This window comes from Corvus hawaiiensis, chromosome 2 (assembly GCF_020740725.1).
Source record: "Corvus hawaiiensis isolate bCorHaw1 chromosome 2, bCorHaw1.pri.cur, whole genome shotgun sequence".
Taxonomy (NCBI): domain Eukaryota; kingdom Metazoa; phylum Chordata; class Aves; order Passeriformes; family Corvidae; genus Corvus; species Corvus hawaiiensis.
Genome location: NC_063214.1, coordinates 54,979,960 through 54,997,740, shown reverse-complemented (window position 1 = coordinate 54,997,740; position 17,781 = coordinate 54,979,960). Strand labels below are relative to the sequence as shown.

Below are 17,781 nucleotides of genomic sequence, written 5' to 3'. Positions count from 1 at the left end.
GGGGAGGTTAGAAGCAAATTGGAAAGTTAAGGCAAGGATATGTTGTCTTCAATATTTCTGCATTTCAGTTACAAAGTGGATTTATGATGTTCTTGAAGAGATTCTTGTGTTTCAGGTACTGGAAGAATAGAAGTTAGTAATTCTAGGACCTGTATTTTATCATTAGCATTGTCTATATATCAGTATTTTGTGACTTTGAGCATTGTTATCTGTATGTTTAAGTTAGTGACAAGAAGTCACATTCTCTCTTAGAATATCTAGAGGGAGGTAGGAGTATGTCCTGTGAATAAACCTGTTTTTTAAGCTAACTTTTGGGTTCAACTGTGTTAGGAATTTTCAGTATTTGGGAGGGTGGGCGGGGGGGGTGATATTCTTGTAAAAAAAAAAGTATGCTTTAATGACTTTTCAGAGGAAATTAAGTGGCTTTCTGACAATATTTATAGGTAAGTTTGTAAGCATTGGGTTCGCATTAGGTCTTTAGTGATCTTTTAGTCTTTAAGTTGTTCGTTATCTGTTCAGAAACCGCTTCAGAGTGTTGTGTCCTTTCCAAGACCAGGAATACTCTTAAATATGGAATAGCCTCAAAATTTTAAGTGAATGTTTTAAAGAACTAAGACTTTAAATAAAAAACAGATCTGAGAAAATTGTGGGGGACTCACAAAGTGACGCAGTGCGAGTCAGGGGGGTGGAAAGAGTGTCGCGTCCATCCCGAAAGTGTGCCTTCGGAGCACCTTGGGGGGTGCCACACAAACGCACTCGGACACACCCTGGCACACCGCAGCTGGTGGGTACTCGCAGCCACTCACACACACAGAGCCGGACAGCTCCAGGGACAAAGAGGCAGGAGGGGTCCTTTGTATGGAGTGCTGAGAGGTTTACTGAAGTCCCTCCTGGCAGGGATCCAGGGACAAAGAACCCAGAACACTGAGGGCTCCAGGGTTTTATAGGGGGTGGTACCAGGGGCGGGCAGAACATCTGAGACCAATCATCTGGGGGCCAAGGGGTGGAGAGGGCGTTGGGTGACAGAACAGTGACCAGTGGGAAAGGAGAGGGGTGGAACAAGGGGACTGGGAACCAGTGGGGTATTAAGGAAAGGAGAACTATCTAGAACATGGACTTAAAAAGGGTAAAGGGGATGGTCTTAGACCTCTGAGCCTGCCCACCAGCAGTCTTCCACTGTTTTGGGGCCCTGTGGCTCCTTGGTCCCTCCTGTGGTGGCCTCAACCACTGCAACAACAAAGAATAATGTGGCAGAACTTGTTGAATTAATTATTTGTTAATCTTTCATACTAGCTACGCAACTTCAAAAGCAGCCCAATATTTTGTCAACTCACATGACAGCCCTCTTCAGACACTTAGTAGGATACCAACTTTGTTTAAAAACTTGGAAATAGATAGGGTTCCAAATTTGAATTTCTTTAAAAGTAATGGTGGAGATAGAAATATTTCTTGGTCACCACCTTGCAGAGCAAAAAAATTACGTGGGTCAAAGAATTAAAAAAATGAAGTACCCCTCTAAAATGTCGACTGCATTTTTAGGGTTAGCATACTTTATCAATCATAATAATGGATTTCATTTAACGGGAGAAGGTCAACTCCAACTGGATTTGTCTAATATCAGCTAAGTTTTTGCAACTCAGTAGTAAAAAGAGGTTACAAAAAAATAGTTCTAGAAACAATGATCCACTGAAATGCTAGACAATATCATAAATGACACCTATAAATTTACAGGTAGAGTGTAAAGCATTGCTTTAAACAATAACCTAAGGAATGTATATAAATATAGTCTTTCAGTCCATAGTTACCACTCCTCCCATCCCCGCTGCGTACCGACTGCTTGTTGATTATCATTTAAGCACTAGCTGCATATTAACCTCTGATCCTTGCTTAAACTGTTTACAGTCAAGTGCTCCAGAAGATGATGTAGGCTAATGTTGTTTTCATTGGTTGGGGTTTGTTTTGGGGTGGGTTTTCTTTTTGTCTGTTTGTTTTGTTTGGTTGGTTTCTCTGTTGGGTTGTGGGTTTTTTTATGACAGCTTTTCTTGAACTACATAGAATGTGTGGGCTTTTCTGTTTTCATCTAAGGTTTTTTCATCTAGACATGCCTATGTATGAGCTTAAGAATTAAAGATGTACTTCAAGAGCAGATTAAGTTGTTGAAGATGTAGATAGAACCATGCCTTTTCATCAACCCTAACAAAATCAGTTTAGATCTGTCCAATGAAGGTAAAAAAGCATCTAATCCATGAAGCCAGTAAGAAATGTCTTCTCTAAGTATGAAATTTTGTCATATAGTTGATTTGGAGGAAATGTACATATATCTTAATTGTGTGAGACAATATTAGCCAGCCAGGCTGAATTGTCTGTGAAGGAGAAGGTCTGTTTTTTGGAGATATCCATTCTGCTAATGTCCAACTGAGAAAAATTCTAAAAGTTAATCAGTCTGGTTTTTGAAGACAAATAAAAGATTTATATCTCAATAGTCTCCCCACTCAGGAAATGATAATGACTTTAATTCACCCATTAAGCAATCACTTTTCCTTCGCTAAAATGTTCTTTGACTTTCACTCAGTTTTACATTAGAGTTAATCTTGTCCTTTTAGTTATCTTTCAGCTAAATCCAAGCAGAAGTTCTGATAATGAAAAAACTTCAGCGTACCTTTTATGAGTCATACTAGGAAGACTTAATCGAAAGAATCATAGAAGGAATCTGAGAGGTCCCACAAGAGGACCTGCTCTACCTAAATTGACTTTATAGGTTTCTGGCTAACCTGTGTGTGTGCAGTTGTAGTTAGGGAAATTCAACAAGTCTTCCATGTGATCTGTTCCAGTACTTCCTTATCCTTGCAGTTAAAACCAGGTTTTCTCATGTCTGAATTAATCTACCTTTTGGAAGCTTAAGATCATTCCCCTTTGTCATATTTGTGATAAAACCAATAGTAGGAAGTTAGTCTTTCTTCATTTTGGCAGTCTACTAAGCATTGAAGGCTGCTGTTTTGTCTCATCACTTCTTTTCTGAACTAAAGATCCTATTTATATTAGTTGTCCTTCATTGGTCATATTTCCCCATGTAGTAATATTCCTTAGTATTCTCTTAATCCTCTGAAGGTGAAATCCTCATGTTTATAAATGGGAAACACAAAAGTGGATTTGTTGTGTTAGCTAACACTGCAGTAGCCCTGGGGAGTAATTCAGATGTCCTTCACAGAGGTGATACCCTCAGCAGGGTGAGAATTCCATTTGCTGCAGTCGTTTACTTCAGATTCAGCATGTGACCCACTGCAAGACTTATGTCCCACTTTGCAGAACTACTGTTTAGCATTTATGCAACTGACTCTTGTAGTGATGGCATCATGCTTTATTCTATTGCTTACTCTTTCCTGGTTCTAGTACCTTGGACTTGTTGAATTTTATCTGTTTTTTCTGGTGACTTTTGCCATTTTCAGATTTATATTGTTCCACAATGCCTACGGCATTACCTGTGGTAGTGTCATCTCCAGATTTAAAATGCATATTCAGCTTATTAATTCAAATAAATATTGACTAGACCATGATCAGAAACAAAACTCTGGTGAGTTTCTCTGTCCATTGTCTCCTAGTTTAACAGTAAACCCATTAGTAACTACCCTGGTTTGCTTTTCCAATGCCCAACTTAAAAGCAATTTCTATAGATGGTATTTTCTTAAATTGCAGCTAGGGATTCGAAGTTCTGAGCAGAAGCCTTATAATCTCTACTGTCCCTCCTGTTGTCCTTTATAGAAAGGACAAAAAATTTTATAAAAATTTTGACTATTTTATATGATTTTAATATCTTTTAAGCTTCAAATGTTTTGTTTCCATTATTGCTTTGTATTGACATGGAAACAAAAGTTGAGCTTGGAAGGGACCTCTAGAGGTCATCTGATGCTGGGTGCCCAGGATCATGTCTAGATGGCTTTTGAATATCCCCAAGGCTGGAGACTCCACCACCTCTCTGGGAAACCTATGCCAGTGCTTGGTCCCTTCAGAGTGAAAAGGAGTTTTCTGGTGTTCAGAGGGAACCTCCTGTGTTTCAGTTTGTGCCCATTGCTTCTTTTCTTGCTCCAACCAAAAGGAGAGGATCTTGACTCTCCCTTTGGATAACTTTTGTCAATAATCTCAAGTAAGCCTGTCTTTTCTGCAACTCCTAGTTTTCTGTTGTGTCCCAGTTTTAAAGACAGGCATTTGCTTTGACTTTTTCTCTTTGACCTGTGCTTGTTCCTCACAATTCTCATAAAACAATGTCTGGTAGCTCAGAGTTCATCTTAGATGTGTCTCTAAATATTTATTCTTCACATCTTGCAATTTGAAAATGTTGTCTAAAAACTCTTTCTAACTTGTTCTCTTCTTTGTGTGTCTTGTCTTCTAGTTTCACTGTTGCTGAAGTTACATTGTTTGCCGGATTGAAGTTAGTAATTTTAATGATCATTTAAGTAGCAAAACTCCCCACAACAATTGGCTTTTCATATTCATCTGTCTTTTAACAGATATTCTGAATTTGTATATTCCTTGTTTTGTGCAAAACTCCTTGCTAATCTAACTATTTAGCTGTGTAAGCCATGGGAATTTGATTTGTGTTTAACTGTTACAACTATAATCTTTATCCCAGTATAGTGTAATTCATTTCTTTGAAGAAAAAAAAAAGGCTTTTAAAACTTAATACTGCCCAATAAAGTTGTTAGACTAACAAGTGCATTATAAGTAGGCAGATTTAATTGAAAAAAATTGAAGCAGAAAAAAGTAGGGCAGTTTAAATACATATTTTCTTGCTCACCATAAATCAGTTATACAGAAAAATCTGTAACTTCAGGAGACCTTGCTAAAATCTATTAAAAGTTAACTGTTTTGAGTGGATGTTTCTCAGTAATACCTTTAGCCAATACTTTCCATGTGAAGATGATGTTCTGCAAATGAGAATTTATATTTGTAACTGTGGAAAGAGCTTGAGCTTGTAAACTTCCAAAAGGGTAATTTGAAATAGTAAACAATTGGGAACAAGTTATACTATTCAGACAGCAAGTAGTAATACCAAAACCCCAGAATTTGTTGGACTGCAACACTGACACTTTTCTTAGACCGTAATTGAAAAAATATTTGATGGAATGCCTGTGTACTTGGTGCATAGGATGATGTTAATAGTTACCATATGGATTGGATAGGAGGTCTGCTTATTCTCAAAGTAAAGAAAAAAATTATTTTTAATGGGTAATAGGACAAACATTACCTCTTTGTCCTGAACAGGAAAGCAAGCCTTGATCTTGATGAACAGAATAGTTAAGAGCTAATTAATTTGTACCATTGTCTCATTGCAACTTTTCATCTCCAGTTGCATGAATAAAACAATACCAAGAAAAATACCATCTGAACTGTGCAGATAAAGAAAGGCAGCGTTGAATTTTTCCTGTGGCTTCACCAGTGTTTGTTGAGAGATATCTGTTGTTAGACTATATGCCCCGTAAACAAGCTTTTGTCACAGAAAGAAAAGGAAAGCCATAAGCAAAGGCATGTCACATTTCTTTGTTTTGTGAAGAATAATGCTGAGGCCATAGATAAAAATAGTACAGATGGTTGCAGTTGTAATCACTTGTGCCATCATAAATATTTCCAGTTAAAAGTAGCTTTGTGATATTTTGGTCACTGCAGCTAGTGTGGTAAATCTGCAGAGGTATAGGGAAAGGGTGCTGAATATAAGGGCAAACTAATGAACATTTATGTCAGCATTGGAATATCTTGGCTGAAGTATATTGAGCAAACGGTGATAATTAAAATCTCTGGGAGCGGAACAGAGTATGTGGCAAAATACGCAAAACATACATGTCAAAGAGAATGTTTGCTAGAGGTATGTTTTAGCTAATGACAAAATTCTTATTTCAACTCAGTCTTCAGGTAACTTAACAATAGTTTCTGATAGTCCAGTTTTAATTTCAGAAATTAATATTTTACCCATGCAAGTTTATTCACATTAATTCAGTCAGAAATATTTCAGATTCACTTATACAAGCAGGTTTTGAAGAAGTCTTCTAGTTTTGTGTGCCTACAAATGCAGAGCTGGAAAATAGTTATTGTGCCTTGTCAGAGAAGCTGTTGCAGTGATGAAAAATGGTTTTTCAATCCTTTTTTCCACTGCTGTGGGGTGGAATTTTTCATGATAGCAGATTTTTTTTTTCTCATGTAAAGCAAGATTTAACATAAAGTTGTTTTTTGTAGACAAAATATTAATGTGGAGGTTTGTGTAAGATGAATCTGACAAAAAGGTTAGCACTTGGAGAAGCTGGGGAGATAAAATCTACTCATACACAGTGAAGTTACAAAATACAGCAAAATCTTGTGTTGGTATTTGTATTAAGCAAAAGGAACTAAGATACTGCTTCTAATTGGGGTATTTTCACCAAAACTCAAAACCTCTCATTTGTATCTGATAATTCATGAGTAAGATTCATTTTTTCTAATATACGGGTTCCTAAGATAGGTCACATAAATGAACATGTTCCATTGACTGTAGAAGGACTGTGGGGTGAATAGTTCATAGTTCATCATATTTTTAGCTATCTAGCACTAGATGAGTTCTATCCTCCCAAGAGTGTCTTTAAAACAGGAACATGTTTGAAGAAAAAGTAGTAAATACTTGAAGCAACATTTTGATTTATACATAGAATCTGTTTACCTCTTTGGTGAATTTAGAAACATTTGAATTCAGAATTTGAAGATTAGAGCAGATTGAGATATTAGTGATAATATGTGAATTTGCAAATACATTCCTTATTTCTACCTAAACAAGGTATTTTTTGAGTAATACATACATCTGAAAGCATTCTTAGCTTGGGTGAAGTGATTTGTGTTTCTAATACCTTTCAAGATTCTCTATTTTACTGATGTGTAATAAGGCATAGATGGCTTTAATGGTTTGTATTTTATTGTATATACTTACCTCAGTTTCAGAATTGGAGAATGATTTTTCACATGAAAGAAAATCTAACTGTTTCTGTAGTTTGAACTCCAATCAAAGTATATTTCTTTGCAGAAAAAAAAAATGGAGATTTAGGTAATTGCTTCCACAAGTATTTGGCACACAGTTGAAATAGAATTCCTAATCTTTATCATGTGTGGAAGACCAATTACTGGTAAGAAATCAAATCAGAAGATAGGATGTTGCAAAACCCTATGCATTTACAGTGACATAGAGCTTAGTGCATGGGATAAAACTTTGGGATTTTGCATTCTACGCATACATCACTGTCCATCTGCATCTGCAATGTGTTGAGGAACACACTGAGCAGGAAGACATGCAGGAAAAAATTGTAGTAGGCACAACCATGATGATAGAAGCTTTGAAATTACTTAAACCTCTGTGAAACATTCTATATCCCTTTCATTTTTGGAAACTGCAAGATAGTTAACCTTTTGAACATGTTGTAATTGCAAGTCACAGCTGCCAGTGATTGATCAGCTGGGTAGGGTGAATTGCAGTGTGTATCAATGCCGCTAGACAGGAGGCTACCATTCCTCTTGCTGAAGAGAACAAAACTTAGTTCTGCAAACAGAAGATTACTGGTATTAATTGAAGGCATGAATACAGCTGAAAAGTAAAATCTTATTAGCTGCATTAAGAATTAGCAACATGAAACAAATTACCCTTAACATTAAAAACTGAAATTGGTACTGCTTTTGGGGTAATGATCTACTGATTGGCCTGAGGACATTGCTAGTGACACTAATGTCTTTAAGCAGTGGTAAAAGGCACCAGCCTGAGGCTTACAGTAAAGTGGCTTACCAACAACCACAGACATCCTTGATCTTCCCCCCTTGCTTATCTGCAGGATACAGCTGTTGCTGAAACCAAGTTAAATGTTCTCGTCTTAGAGAAACAGATTGGCAGGGATACTGAAAATATAAAATCTATTCCCTACACACAGACCTCAAAGAAAAGCAAAACACAGCAGAGAGTGATATTTTTGCCCAGAAAGAACTTATGAAGGCCATACAATCAACTTCTGAGTTGCTGACAAGTAAGCCTTTTTGATCTCCTGGTAATTTAAATAACTTTTCACAGTCTTCTCTAGAAGCACATTAAACTTTTTCATTTTATGACACATTTATTGCAGATTAGTTACTCTCTGCTGCTTTTTTTGCCATTGTAAAATCTAATGAGCATAGAAGCTAATGTAACATTTTGGAAATGAAACATCATGGGGCTGGAGACTGCAGGCGTTGTGATTCTGCGTGTTAGCATCCTTTATTTACCTCATGCTTACATTTTATCAATTTGGCAACAGGAAGAATCAAGAGCTCACAAGTACGTATGTTGGGGTCCCTCCTGGTTCTGACAGTTCCTACTGCTCATTGACACCACTATACAATCTCAGTAACTCTGTTTTCCTTATCTTGTCCCTGCAGTCTCAGTCATGTCAGATTGTAGCCTTGGGGAATTTTCTCTTTTTTTTTCCTCAGCCCTATTGTTAGTGTCCAATAAAGGCCTCAGAACTCTGTGGTAAATATTCTATACTATAAAGAGACTGCAGTGTTACATTGTTAGCCTTGCTGCTGTTAGTCTGTACTTCTCTCTCCTACTTTATAGCTCTGTATGCAGTTATACAATAGAACATCTTAGTGCAAGATGTTGTTCACTGGAAAAGCATTCTTATTTATATCATATTCTGAGTTGGAAAACAATAAAGCCTGTAAAGTTCAAACTGTAAAGCTGACCTTTTGTCTTGCATTACCATGGGTGTCATCATTTTGTTCCTTTAATCTCAGTCAGTCAGTGGTGAGAGGAAGGAATGGGGATTCATGAACCATTTCTTTCCTTACTGAACATAATATAGAAACACTTGGTGTTTCTTCTTGGCTGGGCATGCCATGCCCACATGAGTGAGAAAGGCAGTATAGCTCTCTTCTGTCAGGAGTTCAGATCTATTTCTGATACAGTTTTGGCCTCAAAAGAAAATTGGGGAAAAAATGCTATTCTGTTTCATGGCTTGCAAAGGACCCATTCTGTAGTAATCCAAATACTGTTGATGAGGAGAAGGTATGTATTTATTTGGTCATCAGTTTGCATTCTGTGTAGAAAAGACGGTTTCAATAAAACATGCATTTTTGTTTTGTTTTGTCCATACACACAGAGCTCTCCTACAGCAACAGGCAGATTATGGTAATTTCTTAGAGGAACAAGCAGTGGTTGTGTGGTTGCTGAGTGGGATCTTTGCCTACAGTAAAATTTTACTTTACAAACTAAATGTGACAACAGAATTGCATGCGTAAACTGTTTCTGGGAGCTGAGACCTATTTACAACAAGCAGCCTGGTTACATTCTGCCCATGACTGGAAATCCTTGTAGATTCTGGAACTAGTCTCGCCCTAGTCTTTGAAAGTATGAGTTGCTCGAGCCTGGTGCATGCAGCACTGAAAACTTTCCTACATGGCTCTCCACAGGCCTTACTATAGCCCATGTCCTTTATGAATAAACTTGTAAACCCACAGGAAATGTGGCACTTGACAAGTTTACCGTAAAGAGAGTATATGCTCATCTGAATTGTGACCTCTTAAAATTTCACATCCTGTGAATTATTTTTGAGAGGAACAAGAAAATTGTGCCAAAGAAGTTGATAATTGAGCTCAGAAGTGTTTATACAAATAGACAAATAGGGAAAATGAGAATATTTCTGTGTCATGGACTAAAAAGGACTCAGTAGAGACAGTGAACCAACTCTGCTTAGCACATGTGAGGCCACATCTGGAATACTATGTCTAGTTTAAAGCCCCTCAGTCCCAGGAAGGTATCATTAAATTGGAGGCAATTAGAGGAGGACCATCATGATGGGTGGTAGCTGGAGCACTTGTTGTGTGAGGACAGGCTGAGGGAGCTGGGCTTGTTTAGCCTGAGAAAGGAGATTGCTTCAGGGGTACCTGCCAGAAGCCTCCAATGTCCATGGGGCAACATCTCTTCTCCATCAAGGTGGTAGAGTCAGGCTCCTCCTGGTGATGCTTGGTAAAAGGATGAGTGGTGATAGATATAAATTGAAACAAAAGTTTTAGACTAGATAAGAAAAAAAAAGTCTGAGATGGCAGTGAGGCACTGGAGTAGGTTTGCCCAGGGAGGAAAACCTTTTCCTGGGAGGCCCAGATAGTGTCCAGCCTTGGGGATTTTCTGGCTTGAATAAGATCAGAATCACAGAATCCCTGAATGGAGTGGTAGAGGTTGTAAGGGACCTTTGGATGTTGTTTGGTCTAATTCCTCTGCCCAAGCAGGATCACTTAGAGCTGGTTGCCCAGGACCATGTCTCCAAGGATGTTGATTTCACAACCTCTCTAGGCAATCAGTTTTAGTGCTCTGTCACCCTTCCAGTAAAAGGCTGAGACAAAATCTCCTGCATTTCAGTTTATGCCCATTTCCTCTTGTCCTGTCACTGGACATTGCTGAAAAGAGCCCGACTCTATCTTCTTTGCATGCTGCATTGCTTGTATACATTGGTAAGATTCTCCCTGAGTTTTCTATAGGCTTAGCAGTCCCTGCTCCCTTATCTTTTCTCCTCATATGAGAGTCAGTTAATTATCTTAATGGTCTGTTGCTGGGCTCTTTCCAGTACTTCTGTATTTCTCTTGTACTGGGAAGCCCAGAACTGGACACAGTACTCCAGGTGTGGTCTCACCAGTGCTGAGTAGAGGGTCAGGATCACCTGCTGACAACACTCCTCCTAGACCAGGATACTATTTGCTTTATTTGCAGCAACACTGCATTGCTGGCACATGGTCCTCTTGTGTCCACCAGGACACCCTGGTCTTTTTCTGCCAAGGTGCTTTCCAGCTGAGGAACCCTCAGCCTGTATTGGTACCAAGGTTGTTCCTCCTCAGTAGCAGGACTTCCGTGTTCTCATTGTTGAACTTCCTGAGCTTCCCGTCCACCCATTTCTGTAGTATGTCAAGGTACATCTGGATGACAGCATGACCCTCTGGAGTATCAGCCACTCCTCCCAGTTTTATGTCATCAGCAAACTTGCTGAGGCAGCACTCTGCCTCATCATCCAGATCATTAGCGCATGTTGAAACGAACTGAACCCAGTGCTGACCCCTGGGGTGCACCACTAGTTACTGGCCTCCAGCTGAACTTCTTGCCTCTGATCACCACTCTTTGGACTCAGCAGTCCTTGCAGTCTGCTCATCAAGCCTATACATCAGCGGTGTGCCTGTAAGGATTTTATGGGAGATTGCACTGAAAGCCTCACTGAAGTCCTGGTAGACAATATCCACTGCTATCCCTGCATCTGCCAAGCTGGTCATTTCTTTGCAGAGTTATCAAATTGGTCAAGCATGACTTCCTGTTGGTGAATCCATGATGATTACTTCTGATGATTTTCTTGTCCTTAATGTGCCTTGAAATTATTTTCATGATTCATTGATCTATTGCTTTCCCAGGGACTGATTGCGAGGCTGACTTGTCTATAGTTCCCTGGGTACCCCTTTATGTCCTTTTTGAATATAGGAGTGAGATTTTCTGGGTCTTCAAATGGCTATCCAAATCATCACTATCATTCAAAGACTGTTGAGTGACTTCACAATGATGTCAGCCATCGGCGCCTGCAGGGTGCATCCTGTCAGGTCCCATGGACCTACATATGTCTGTTTTGCTTATTCTCTAATCTGATCCTCTTCCACCCAGGATAGGTTTTCCTTTCTCCAGTCTTTCACTCAGCTTCTGGGGCCTGAAGCTTGGGCTTGCTAGTGAAGACCAAGGCAAAGAAGCCATTCAATACTTTAGGCTTTTCCACGTTCTATGTCATTGGGGCCCTATCTCATGCAGCAGTGGGTGCACATTTTCCACAGTCTTGCTTTTGATCCCTCTGTGTGTAACAGAGCACTTCTTATTGCCCTTGACATCTCTCATCAGATTCAATTCTAATTGGGCTCTGGCTTTCCTGACGGTGTCTGCATGCTTGGACTTAGTCTATATACCTCCCAGGTTACCTGTCCCTGCTTCCACCTTCTTTATGCTTCCTTTTTATGTTTTAATTTGCTCAGCAGTAACGTGTTCATCCATGCAGACCTCCTGGCATTTTTGAACATCTTCCTGCTTGTTGAGATGGACTGTTGTGAAACTTGGAGATGCTCTTTTAATATTCATGAGCTTTCTTGGGTCCTTCTTCTCTGTAGGGCTTTATCCAATGGGACACTTCCAAGCAGATACATGAAGAGAAAGTCTGCTTATCTGTAGTCCAGAACTGTGATCTTGCTTCTTGCCCACCTTCAATCCCTTCACAATATGAACACTCCTATCATTGTCACTACAGCCAAGGCCACCTTCTGCCTTCATAGTCCCAGAGTCTTCCTTTTTTTGTGAGTGTGAGCAGAGCATCTCTTCTTACTGTTTTTTCTCTCTCTTGGAACAGGAAGTTGTCACTGATGCTCTCCAAGATCCTCCTGCACTGTGTATGCCCTGCTGCATTCCCCAAGTAGGTTGAAGTGTCATTCCCCAAGTCATGCAGGACTATGAATGTGAAGCTACTTCAAATTTTGAACAAGAAACTGGACTAGGAATTTCTTATGTCCAAACTGGATTATCTTATGATCCTGTGATGCTTGTACATTTCTTGGGTTATTGTACGATCATTTGTGATTCTCTCCTGTGTGGAGAGATCAGCTGCAAGAGCTGAATTCCTCTCAGGGCAATATGCCATTAGTGTGGGGTTACTCGCAGGTCAGGGTCAGTATATAGCCCTTCAGAATGATTTGCAGATGAACTGGGTTTGCATGGCCAAGTTTTGATAGTTGGAGGGGCTACAGGGGTGGCTTCTGTGAGAAGCTGCCAGCAGCTTCCCCTGTGTCCGGCATAGCCAATGCCAACCGGCTCCAGGACAGACCCATCTCTGGCCAAGGCTGACCCAATTAAAAATGGCAGTAATGCCTCCATAGGTGGTATATATATGGTGATAACATATTTAAGAATCTGGGTGTTTTTAAGGTATTGAGAGAACCTGAATAAGTATTAATACATGTAATAAAATAAGAGTTAAGCTTTAGTACATAGCATGAAATGCAAGAGAGGGATATAGATAATCATTTTCTTTACATGCTGGAAACAGCAAAGCTTTTTACATATTGCATAAAGTAGCTGTTTTCTTCATGGACTCTTGAGTTTTTTGACTAAGCAGATGATAAATTCTAATGGGTTTGGCTTGATTGGATCGTTCTGCTTTAGTTTTGTTGTTTGTTGACCATTAGAATAGGCAGTTCCCCTTCCTGGCTGTTTCCCACACAGGCCCACACTGGGATTATGTCACAGTTTTAACAGGCTGTTAGGTGTTTGAAAATTTTACATCTTTGTTTACAGGAAGATACCTGTAAACCTGTTTACACTTGCATTGTATATGGTTTCTGGAGCAGCTGTTTATGCCAATAAATCAGTGTAAGATGTAGTTACCCAATGGCACCTGACTGAAAGCTTTCATATGATTCCTTCTGTTTTCAGTAGATTTTTCCTCACAGAGTAAATGTTTCCTCCGTTTCCCCTGATGGTTCAGTATTAAACAAGAGTAGTCATCAATGAATCACAAAAAATGTCAACAGAAAGAAATTAGCTACTATTGGGCATTAGCAATGTGGAGAGTTTGGGAAGAAAAGTGTCTTTGGGAAGACCAAGGCATTTCTCTGGTCCTCTCAGCTCTCAGCTGAGCCGGATGGTTCGCTCAGTAATGCATCAGTTCTTGCTTCTATTTCCTTGAATAGCTTGATGAAAGATGAACAGTTAGGGCAGCCAAGAGAGATAAATTTCATGACATCACTCTCTGGTGTATATGTTTAAGTTAATTAGTTATGCTCAATTTTATTTCTTTGTTCTCTAATCTGTCTAAACTATGTTACAGGCTCCACTGATCTGTGAAGACTAAATAATGTGCAGGCTTATACACGGTATTTTCTGACTAGGAAGAAAAAGCTCTTGTTTATTTCTCTTAACCTCTGTTGAGGAACCTTAACCATGGGAAGAAAATAGGAAACAGGTCTGATACAGAACTAAATGTTTACTGATATATTTTTAAACAAGTAAAGTATACTGACATTGTCAGGTGAGGGCAATATAAACATTGCTGCAGACTTTTAATTGTATATTGACTAAGAAGTGTTTTTTTCTTTTTTCCCAACTGTGTAATATCTCTGGTGATTAATCTAGTATCCATTTGGAGTGCAAGACATCAGTGCTATGCACAATAAGTTCTTTCATCCTCAGGCCAAGAACCATTTTGCAGGCGTAATGCAAGGATGCCTACAGATCTGTGTGGGTGTACATAAACTCTAACCTGAACATCTTGAAGTGTTCTCGAGTGGGAGGGTAATTTCGCCTCTTCATTGATTTTACTGATGTCTCTTATGAGCAAGTAGTGCCATTTCCCTCAACCTGTGATGACTTGTGTGTGCTATACAATGTGGGCTATTGCTCACCAGAGGATTAAGCAGGAGCAACAAACCTGCTTTATTTTCTTCAAACCTTTCATGAGTGGAAGACACTTGTGTCATCTCGTACAATTGTAACATTTTGATACAGAAAAGAAGACTTCAGATTTTTCTAGAGGAGGCTGCTTAGGCTGACAAAAATGCTTACATTGCATCTGGATTGTTTACAAAAAATTGCTACATTACTTGTACTGAAATCTTCAAAAGCAAAGAGGTTTTATGAGTAGTCTCAGCACTGTTAAATTAAGCTGTCCTAAGTACCTGCAGTAACCATGGTATTTAAAAGTCTGGATTACTGCAGCAGTTCTTTGTCTGGGATATGGCACATACTGTACTTGGATTTTAATGGAGCCATTTATACAGGTTTTATATTTTCTCATAAAACTCCTCAAGGTGAATGAAAATAAGCGTGGGCTAAATGTTTTCACTTCTCAGTGCTCTTTCTGTTACAGAATCTTGCTGGCTTTCTTAATTGCTAACTTAGGCAGTTTCTTTGTCTTCTAGAATGTCGGGTGGTGAAATCTACTTCCTATACCAAAATAGCCTCGAGTTCACGTAGGAGCACCACCAAGAGCCCAGGCCCATCCCGACGCAGCAAGTCTCCTGCTTCTACTAGCTCAGGTAAAGCAAGCAAGCAATCTTTCTTAACAATAGCAACTGTTCTGTTTCAATAGAGTGGGCAATGCATTTAAAATGACACATTTCTGTGGAAAAACGTTGTACGTATAAAACAGTTGACAGTAAAAATTCACTGCATCTGAGATCAAGTGTCTTCCCAATACAAAATAAAGCTTCAGCATCCTATAAATCATACTCTGGCATTACAGTGGTTCGATTGACTTTATTTTTTGTGCATATTTTTGCTTCCAATACCTAAAGACTGAGGAAAAAATTGTAGTCTTTGTACTAGGAACAGAATGAGAACAATACAGAAAGTAGCCCAAGTTATGCAGCATAAGATCTGTGTTACTAAAAGGTTAATTTCACAATCTTTTTTGAATTTTGTTTCTAAGGGAGTGAGGAGGCAGTAGTGAGGAAAGGATTGACTAAAGATCATGACGGTATTGAGAAAAGGAGAGCAGGGCAGAGAAAGAATGCAATTACAGATGTGAATGTGGGGTGCAAAGATAGCTGAGGAAGAAATGTCAGAATTGACCTAACAAGCCAGTGATACAGGCTGGAGAAGACATAGCAAAAAGCTTTAGGATATTCTGTCTGAAGGGCCTTGCCTTGGCTGCCTTTGCAGTAGCTCCCACTAGATAGCCAATGACTAATTCACCCCTGCAGCTTTTTCGCAGGCAGAACAAATAAATAAACAAAAAAGTACATTAGATGATTTGCCATTATTGATGCCAGAAGGTACAAATAATCCTCTGTGTGAGCCAGTTGAGTAGACCCATTCAAGCATTTGCACCATTGCTTGTGAACACGGATTTTGGAAGAGGCGAACATTAGAGCTGTCTGAAATCCACCTCCCTCTTTCTGCCCTAGTCTTCTCCCACCAGGAAAGCAAATGGCATACTGAAACTTGCATGCAGCACCATAAGGTCTTTGTGGGGAGGTGGTGATCAGAAAGGCCCGGTGCTGGCTTCAAAGAGGGTAGGGATAGACCAACTGGAACCTTTTTTTTATTATTTTTTTTTTAACAAACAGACAAAGGTGAGAACAAAGGTGAGAAAAAAACATCTTGCTCTGGGAAGGAGTAAAGTGGGAGAGACACGATGAGAGATGGAGGCATAGATGTGGTTAGCAGGGCTGGGAGGCAACTTGCCTCCTACACATCCTAGAGAACAGCTGAGATACAGAAACCTGAGAAGAGGTAATGGGATGAAGTATCCATTGTGAGGGACAAGCTCAGAGTAGCTCTTCCATAAACATGTTAAGTTACTTTCTTTGTAGCTAGGTGGAATAGAGTTAAATTAAACTTTGGCCCTGTTTAGTGTGTGAATGTTAGACTCTGGGATTTTTTTGTAATGGATGTTCGTTTGTGAGTACAGGTAATGAACACTGAACTGTGTGTGCTCATTTCTATGTGAAATAACTGTCCTGCCATGCATAACAAATCTATGGGATTTCTATGGGACTAGCAATGTTTTTTCTGTGTTGACTGTGTGATACCATGTTAATTTTGGTCCTGAGAGAAAATAGTACTGTTTTTACTTAAAGATGCTGGGGAAGTATAGGTGAATAAATCTTAGCTTCTTGCAGTTCACTTCTGTAAAGGTCTGAGCAGAATATATTACATACTTCAAAAGATCAGGAGATTATTTTACGGCCTATGGAAAAAGGGGAATGCTTTTACTATACCACAATAATAATTAATGTAATATTAAATTTATAGCAAGAAATGAAACAGTGTAGTGAAAATATTAAAAATGCAAGCTATTTTGGATGCTGATGACAGATGTAACCAAATTAAACCTTTCTTATCTGAAACCAATACATTTATAGGAATAGGCACATTAGTTTGTCACCAGCGGCATTTCTTCAGGGTTCAGGTCTAGGGACAGTTTTGTTCAATATTTTTATTGATGATCTGGATAGAGGAGGTGAATGCGCCATTAACAATTTTGATGATGATAACAAACTGGGAGGTGCTGTTGACTCTCTGATGGAACAAGATGCTTTGCAAAGGGATCTAGGTAGATTGGAGTGTTGGGCAATGATTAATGGGATGGAGTTTAAAAAGAACAAATGCCGGATTCTGCACCTGGGATGGAGTAACGCCAGGCACAAGTATAAAGTGGGAGAGAAGTAGCTGGAGAGCAGCCCTGCAGACAGGAATCTGAGGGTGCTGGTTGGCAGCAGGTTCATTACGAGTGAGCTGTGTGCCCTGGCATCCAGGAGGGCAAATTGCATCCTGGGGTGTGTCAAACACAGCATCACCAGCCAGACAACAGAGGTGATTGTCACAATGTATTCAGTGTTGGTGTGGCCTCACCTTGAGGACTGTGTGCAATTCTGGGCACCACAGTTCGGGAAGGATGCGAAGGTACTCAAATGTGCCCAGAGGTGGACAACAAAACTGGTGAAAGGGCTGGAAGGTATGTCCTGTAGGGAGAAGCTAAGGACTTTGGGCTTGCCTTGTTGTGAGAAAAGGAGGGGCTGAGGAATAACCTGATCGCTCTCTGTGGCTTCCTGAGGAGGGGGTGTGGAGATGAAGGTGCTGAGCTCTTCTCTCTGGTATCCAGTGACAAGGCATGTTGGAATGGTTCAAAGCTGCACCAGGGAAGGTTTAGACTGGGCTTGGGAGGTATTTCTTTCTGAGAGGGTTATCAAGCATTGGAACAAGCTGCCCAGGGAAGTGGTTGAGTCAGCATCCAT

The 17,781-nt window shown here is 39.6% G+C and overlaps 1 protein-coding gene across 5 annotated transcripts in view; it reads left to right on the top strand.

The window, feature by feature from the left end:
• Positions 1–17,781, top strand: part of DCLK1 (doublecortin like kinase 1) — a 240,177-nt gene that overhangs the window by 146,767 nt on the left and 75,629 nt on the right. For all 5 annotated transcript variants that reach the window (XM_048295102.1, XM_048295101.1, XM_048295099.1 and 2 more), the window contains exon 5: positions 14,962–15,078. In XM_048295102.1, coding sequence (XP_048151059.1) covers positions 14,962–15,078 — 117 coding nt within the window. The remainder of the gene's footprint in view (positions 1–14,961; positions 15,079–17,781) is intronic.